Consider the following 8,152-nt stretch of genomic DNA (forward strand, 5'->3'; position numbering starts at 1 on the left):
AATTCCTCTTTTGAAATGGTGGTATGTTACTTTTGTAAGAATCATTCTGTTTTTGACTAAAAAGGAAATAGCCGTTAGTTATCTATTGGTCAACTCTGGTCAACTCCTTTTAAAAATGATGAGTTGATAACAATTCTGATCCTTTATTTCAACAGACATATGAGTCCCTTAGAAAAGGAATGAAACTGAGATTTATACTCAATTCGATCTTGGGACTTGACAAACGCATGTGGGTCAGATGCGTAACAAACAGCCTTAGTTGTTTGATTTAGATATTAGAAACAAAGCTCTTCTAGATTGGAATTGACAAAGCGGATTCCGGTAGGTAATATGTTGTGTTGCTGTTAGTGTTGTTAACGAACCAAGCATTTGACGAGCTACTAGAGTCTGAGCTCGTTTTTTTTCGAATTCGAACACCGTAATATTATAACTCGAACCGAATTCAAACTTAAATAATTGTCTGATTAGGTAAACGAGCCTAGCTTGAAAGATTAATATTCGGCTCGACTCAATTAAAAATTCGTTTATTTCTCTCATAGTGGAGTCAATCGAAAATTTATTTATTTCTCTCATATTGAACGAGTTTAAACGAGCATACGATCATAAGTATTATATTGTACTTAAATGTTTCTACAATAAATTTTTACACTAGTAGTATTTGTCTTAGTGAGGAATGTCATCACATGCTCAATCGCTACATCAAAGTGTTGGCTGAGGCTTCAAGCGTGTGCGTTGTTGTTGGCTTGTATCATATTGGAAAGTGTTACCTCAAAGTCAATGTTATCAGTACCTCAAAGTCAATGTTATCAGTGATCACGTAGTGGTATTTGGGAGAGACAGGGATGACCCTGATCAGGGGCGGACCTATGAAGGGTCAGGGTGGGTCGGCCGCCCCCGGTGGATTTGCAATTTTTAGTGTAAAATTTTTCGGTTTTTCGATTTTGCCCCCGGTGGATTTTTTTTTTGCCCCAAACCCTTCATATTTCGTCCCAAAACCTCCATATTTTGCCCCAAAATCTTCATATTTTGCCAAAAAATCTCTAAATTTTGCTCAAAAAACTCTATATTTTGCCCCAAAACCTCCATATTTTGCCAAAAAAAATCTCTACGTTTTAGAAAAAAATTTCGCCCCCGATGAAAAAATTTCCTGGATCCGCCACTGACCCTGATGACTAAAAATTTAATTCAACCCCTAAGCAAATGGTTAAATTACCACCATTCCTTACCTTCCTGACAAGATCACTACCTCCATCATAAGAGGCCGACTCGATATTGTTTTACGACATGTTGTTCAATTTGAAGTCGTCAACATATACAAAATTTACGAGCTTAATCGACGATTCACTAAGTCCATGTTTGATTAGAACTTACTAGATTTATATGGGGTGGGTAATGGCGATAACTTGTCTTTAAAAAAAAAAAAAAAAAGTTAGTATGAAGCTTAAATGATAGTAAAATGGTAAACAAAGTTTTTAATCTAATTAATCGTAGTCAACTTTTATGGAAATTATTTGGTTGGTCCTTGTCGTTATATTGCAAAAAATAATGAGTTTAATCATCTTAATATGTTTTTTCTTACATCAGTTTGGGATCACCCAGGGTGACTTAACCACCCACGCGTTCATCCCCCTTAGTTGCATAACCCGACCCCACGTTATGTCGTTTCGTTATGTTTTGTTAACATTAAGAATTAATCCAAAAAATATATACAAGTTGTCTATAGCAGAACTCGAACTCTCAACCTCCTAATTTGAATGGCCACATCTACAATGGCGATTCCAGAAACGAAATTTAATGAGATTCTCAATTTTTTTTTCAATATTAATTACTCGTATATTTTAATGTTATTTTAATGGTTGTTTACTTTTAAAAGTTACAAATTCAAAATATATACATGGTTTGACTAGTTAAATTTATTGGCATCTTATGGGCTCTTACAGTTAAAGATAGTGGTGTTTTATACATTTCAAAGTGTATTTTGTACACAAAATTTTCAAACTAATGATGTCCCGTAACTCCACGGGCCAAACCTACCACTGGGCGAGTGGCGTCTTGTTTATGTTTTCTTATTCTTTAGTCCTTTCCTCTTTAATTTTACCCTCATTCGTCCTTTATTGTTCGTCGCAAGGACGTAACTATACTTCAAAGGTTCTCCCAATCAAGACATACTTCCTCTCCAGGACTAGCTGCCACATCAGCGCTACGTCATCACTTCCTTCTCAGGACTAACCCAGTACTAAACACTACCAACAATGACATACTTCCTCGTAAAAATTGGGACACACTATATCAATTAATTAATTAAATATACTAGTATCCCAGCAAAAAAATACTACACCTTTAATTCAAACCGATGGGAGCAGCCTAAATACTAATAAAACACAACGAAATAATATAACGTCCAATGTACGATGTGTGATCCGTAAGTGAAAAATTACATTGGTTATCTATTAAAATAAGATTTATTTTGAATAAGATTTTTAAAGCAGTTAGGTTTATCGTTCTAAATTTTTGGGAATGTTTATATTTGTATCTTTTTCGATTCCTATAAAATAAAATAATATTGTGTTTAGTTTCTGTATACACATAACATTCAAATCTTGTTCTCTATTTTCTTGTGTAGTTATCGTCGTTGCATTTGTAAATTTGCAAGCACTGAGCTTTCATCTTGTGTAGTTATCGTTATTGCATTCGTAAGCCATTCAAACTATCTCTATACTATCTTTAATATGTGGTTAAAATATTCAATAACGAAACTGAAAACACATAAACAAATTGCAACAAATTATCTTAAACTCAATATTCATATTAAGAACATGCAATAAGCATAATCATAAACTGAAACATAAAACGATCAAAACCGAATTGAAGGGTTGACCGGGATTTGTCTTTGACATAATTCTCTTAAACAGATTCTTCGTCTGTTCCCATTCCCACGGTACACCGGTTCGAAGTTGCCTACCTGACTTGAATACTTGCATGAAAAGTGATCGGAAGTGTGGAGAACAACTTCGTTATGAGAGAATAACGGATGTGTTTGATGCTTACGATTTTGTGCTCTAATTTTTGGTTTTTGCTGTATGTTTTTCTGCAACCCAAAGACTTGTATTTTACAGTAGAAAAGAAACCTTGAAGAAAAAGATTTGGTGTTATCTAAAATCGTAACATCATAAATTCGAATTGAAAACCGAAATCTTTTCTATTTCGGCCAGTATAAGCCGAGGAAAAAATGTTACTCGCAACAACTGGACTTGCCCGGGCGCAGATTTTTGGAGTTGCATTTGTGTACGCAGGTCGGGCTTTGAATTAGGGAAATCCAAAGCCCATATCCAGTTTTCCACACACGCGCACGGGCGCCGATTTTGCTGTGTGTTTTTCTTCAACCGAAAGACTCGTATTTATAGTAAAAATAAACCTTGAAGAAAAAGATTTGGTGTTATCTATCATCGTAACATCAGTAAAAAGAAACCTTGAAGAAAAAGATTTGGTGTTATCTATCATCGTAACATCATAAATTCAAATTCAAAACTGAAATCTTTTCTATTTCGTGCAATACAAGCTCAGAAAACAAGCAATTTCCATAGCTAGTAGTCAAAACATTATAAACCACCAAAACATTGACTCTTTAGGCGATGTAGGATCTATTCCTACTTCTTTCAGATTTAACACAAAACACCTAGTTTTTAAAGAGGGGATCGAATTAGAATAGTTTCTTGAGTTTTTATTTTATTTTTAAATAAATTACTATATATATATACAATGCCGGACTTTTAAAATAACATTTATTTGGAATAACATTTTAAAGCAGTTAGGTTTAATATTAACTTTCTAATTTTTTGAGTATATGTTTATACTAGATTTAAGAGCCCGTACGTTGCACGGCAGCTCTATAAAATTGTATTAAAAAACGTTAGTATTGGTACTGATTACTTGTATTATACATGTAGTTACATATACATTCATTATTGATAATATTTATATTGAAACCAAATTTATTATAAATTTCAGTATCGTAAACGCTATGAATTTATTATAAATTTCAGTATCGTAAACGCTATGAATGAATACACTTTCAATGCATCAAACATTTTTTTATAGGCGTTGTTACCATGTGCAACTTACGACTACTACATTCCCAAACTTTTGCCTGAGCTTTCGTGTAGCGTAGATTCGAATATTGTGACCCTGAAAAAAAGAGTGGAGATGAATGTATGCTTCAACATTTCAAGAATAAATGCATAAGTACTATCTCAATGAATGTTTCATTGTCTTTATAAAATATAATGGATTATTAATGTAGATATCTCAATGATATGCTTCAACATTTCAAGAATAAATGCATAAAGTACTATCAATACATCACACGTCTCTAATACCATACGTAATTTTTTATATCAAAATATAGATCAAGTTTTTTACAACAACGATAATCAATTAGAAACAGTGCACTTTAAAACTAAATATTTCATAAATTAGAGAAAAGGAGTGAAGAATAAACCTGTTGATATTAAAAGCTTTAGTCCCATTAATTGATCTACATCATAAGACCCCATGTCCGCAACAACAGTTCCCTTCAACTTAGAAAGCTTCTCTTCAACTGATAGATTATGTGGTTCTTACAGTCTTCGTAGGACTAAAGTGAGATATCTAACAGTACTTTCACATGTCTTCAACAACATTTTTGCGTTCGACTCATATAATGTTCTCAACGCCCTCTCAATATCTGCCCGCATCGATAATCTGCACCACCCACTTATAAGTATATCATAAGTTGAAGAATTAGGAGGAACCCCTCAAACTTGCATCTCGTTCATAAGTTATCGTGCCTAACTCATCATACCCATCTTAGCAAACTCACTAATTAGCACATTATAAGTACGAGTTTGAGAAACAATCCCTTTCGATCTCATTTCACAGTAAACCTTAAGTAAACCCTAATAGCTTCCCTCTTATTCCAAATCCTACCGTACCCAGTAACCAAAATGTTGTACACGTCGGCATCCATATCAAAACCTCTTCCCATCATGTCAGTAACTAATTTCCTTACCTCCGGCATCATAGTGCCCTTTGAAAGACCCCGAAGTAGTGTATGATAAGTCGATATAGTAGGAAATATTCCATCAACCAACATCTGTGAAAACGTTTCAAGCGCTTTCTTTGAATGGGACTTTTGCACTATCCGTTAATTAAGGCGTTATAAGTTACCACGTCAGCTGAAAATTCCACTATTCTTCATATCCTGTAGTGCTGATGTGGCTTTCCTAGGCATACCGAGTCTACATAGGGCGGTGATAAGGGAATTATAGACTTTTTGGCTGGGTTTAAGGCCCATAGCTATAATACGTTCATGCGCTAACAAAATCTTCTCCCCTACTTTAATTTTTGAAGCTCGATTAATCACAAGTCTCTGAGTAATGAAGCTAGGGTATATCTGTAAATTTGCCATTTCCTTCAACAAATTCATGGCTTCGTCAACCTTCCCCATATCAGAGAGTCCAAATACCAAGATATTAATGGTAATCTCGTTAGGAACTAACCAGTGGCGGAACTTGAACTCAAAGACAGATGGGGCGGATGCGAAAATTTAATAAATTTTTCATTTCCAGCTGGGGTAAACACTAATAAAAACCTTATTTTTAATTAAAAAAAAAAAAAATTTGGAGTAAATTTTTTTTTATCCGTAAAATCCAGGTGGGGCGGATACCCCCTTTAGGTTCCGCTAAGATCCGCCCCTGGAACTAACCCAAGGTTCGGTATCTCTTTTCCATAAATTTAAGGCATTTTCCACTTTACCCTGTTTGCAATAAGCAGCAATGAGTGTGTTAAATGTTTGAAGATTTGGTGCCTTACCGAGTTCTTTTATTCAGATATATACAAAATGCACTTCATACTTCCCGAACCCTAATAATCCATTTGCTAAAACATTATATGAAAAGCATCAAATTGAAAATGTGTATCAATCATCTTTTGGGCCATTTTAAGAGCAGATGACTCTTCTATCTGCTTTAAAATACCCTTCCATTAGTGAAGTATAATTAGTACAGTCTGGAAAATATTCATTAGATATCACCTTCGTAAAAAAGGTACCAGCTTCATCCAATTTCCCTTTTGTTTTAGAATTATTGACAAAAGCATCAAGTACGAAGTTATTTTCCTCCAACCCACTCAACTTCATTTCCTCGTAAAAGCTAATAGCATCTTGTTTCCCAGCCTTAAAATAGCCATCAATCGGGGTGCTATAAGGGGAAATATTCGGCAAGGTTCTATCTGCCACCATTTTTTTCAAGGTAATAAGAGCTGAATCGAGCATTTTGTAATTTAAAAAAACTTTGAAGATAGAAGTGTACCTAACAACAATTGGAGACACATTTCCAGCCACCATTTATTAAACCGCAGATTCTACGCCATTCAAATCTCCCGACTTGCAGAGTCCCTCAATCAATGCCGAATAAGTGATACAGTTTGGAACCAAACCAGAAGCCAAAAGATCAATAAACCTCGTCTCAGCTTCATTATTGTTTCCACATTTAAACAACCCATCCATCAAAGTAGTGAACACCACCACGTCAAACCGAATTTCACGTACTACCATTTGACTCTGTAAACCATGGGCAACCTCCACAATTTTTCTTTAAAAGAAAAAAAAAACTAAAAGCAACAAATATGTTACATGATTTGGGTCAGCACCAAGTCTTCGCAATTCCATGAAAAGCACTTGAGCATCATCGATCCTCTCATGCTTACAGAGCCCGTAAATAAGGAAATTAGAGAAAATCAACCCCACCAAACAGTTATAGGTTCTCATTTGTTGTTGAAACACTATATGTCAATAGTCAATACCTTAAAATCAAGTATTTGATATTCTGCAATGAAAACAAATAAAATTTTAATAATATGTATATCGAAGTGTGTCATAGTTATACATATACAGAGTAAAAATGCAGTAGAATACGATAGGTTATAACCTAGCTTGTAGATGTGACAGATATTGAGCAACAATATAAATGTTGCAAAACATTCTTTGAACACTATAAATCTTACCTTTATAGGAATGTATGGAAGGAATGATAGTAGTAGCTGAACTATCCAGGACCAAACTGTTTGGTGGGGTTGATGATTAAATGCTTCAGAACAAAGGTGAAGTTCATGGGATTAGAGTAGCTTGTCCGCTTTTTTGTATGCTGGGTTCTCTTTCCAACATCCTTGCTTTTTTTGTGTGTGGCTAAATTGTTACTGAATCTAGAGATACAGACGGTCAAAATAAAAAAGAACAATACTTGAGAATTGGTCATAAAATTATAAAATAAGCGTTAACAAATTACTTGTAAGCAGTAAAATCTTCTTGCGTCCGAGCCCAGTTCAAAATCGGCTTTCCAATCAAATATAACAGGTGGCGAAATGGACGGGTCTAGTAAAAAAGTCACAAATTAAAAAACAAACATACAGCAGTCTCAGTCTCAGAGACTGTGAATCAACTGAAGACATACATGTTAAACGATGATTGAAACATTTCTTCAATGGGAAACTTGTTGTAGTATTCCAATAAAAAAAAAAGCATCGAATATTTTTATAAAATAAATTGAAAACAAAAATAAAATATTAATCTAAGTATCTGAATATCTACACTTATATGGTTGCATTCATTCGTTAATAAAAACTTCGGAGGACTTTCAAGTTGTTTGACTCATTCCATTTTAGCTAACTTTTAGTTTAATGTCAATAAACATAACCTAACTCCACCCATTCATAAGTGATATGGGTCGCAATTACCACCATACTCTCAACGTCAACCCAACGTACAAAAAGGACGACATGAATCACCCAAATTAGAAAGACTATAGAGTAAATATGCGATGCTCGACCGCTGTAAAAAACGAAAATTTCAAATCGTGTAACTACAAAATAAAGATGATAATTAGTAGTAAAAAAGTACTCAAACTATATTAGATGGAGTAAAAAAGTAGACATACCTTTAGGCCAAGGATTATATCATATTATATGCGCATGCTTCCTAATTTTCAAAGATACACCACCAAGGAAGAAACACAATTAGCAAGAAAACATAGATATTTAATGAATTGTATACAGATTCCAAACATATTAATCAGACCTGTAGGTTTTGCAACTATACTTGCATTCATAACACATTTGA

The 8,152-nt window shown here is 34.2% G+C and overlaps 1 protein-coding gene across 4 annotated transcripts; it reads right to left on the reverse strand.

The window, feature by feature from the left end:
* Positions 1-4,015: 4,015 nt before the first annotated feature.
* LOC139886114 (uncharacterized) lies at positions 4,016-7,382 on the reverse strand. Of its 4 annotated transcripts, none has more exons than XM_071869861.1 (6): positions 7,042-7,382; positions 6,671-6,863; positions 6,348-6,598; positions 6,071-6,263; positions 4,499-5,476; positions 4,016-4,185 (listed from the first exon to the last, which is right to left on the reverse strand). In XM_071869861.1, exons 3-5 carry the CDS (start codon positions 6,380-6,382, stop codon positions 5,210-5,212), a joined length of 495 nt encoding a protein of 164 aa, XP_071725962.1. In that variant the 5' UTR covers positions 6,383-6,598; positions 6,671-6,863; positions 7,042-7,382; the 3' UTR covers positions 4,016-4,185; positions 4,499-5,209. The 4 variants fall into 4 exon arrangements, with proteins under 4 accessions (XP_071725962.1, XP_071725961.1, XP_071725960.1 ...); XM_071869860.1 differs by having other exon boundaries at positions 6,348-6,863; positions 7,042-7,239; positions 7,323-7,381; XM_071869859.1 differs by having other exon boundaries at positions 6,348-6,863.
* Positions 7,383-8,152: the final 770 nt, after the last annotated feature.

The sequence above is a fragment of the Rutidosis leptorrhynchoides genome, chromosome 1 (genome assembly GCF_046630445.1).
Source record: "Rutidosis leptorrhynchoides isolate AG116_Rl617_1_P2 chromosome 1, CSIRO_AGI_Rlap_v1, whole genome shotgun sequence".
Taxonomy (NCBI): Eukaryota; Viridiplantae; Streptophyta; class Magnoliopsida; order Asterales; family Asteraceae; genus Rutidosis; species Rutidosis leptorrhynchoides.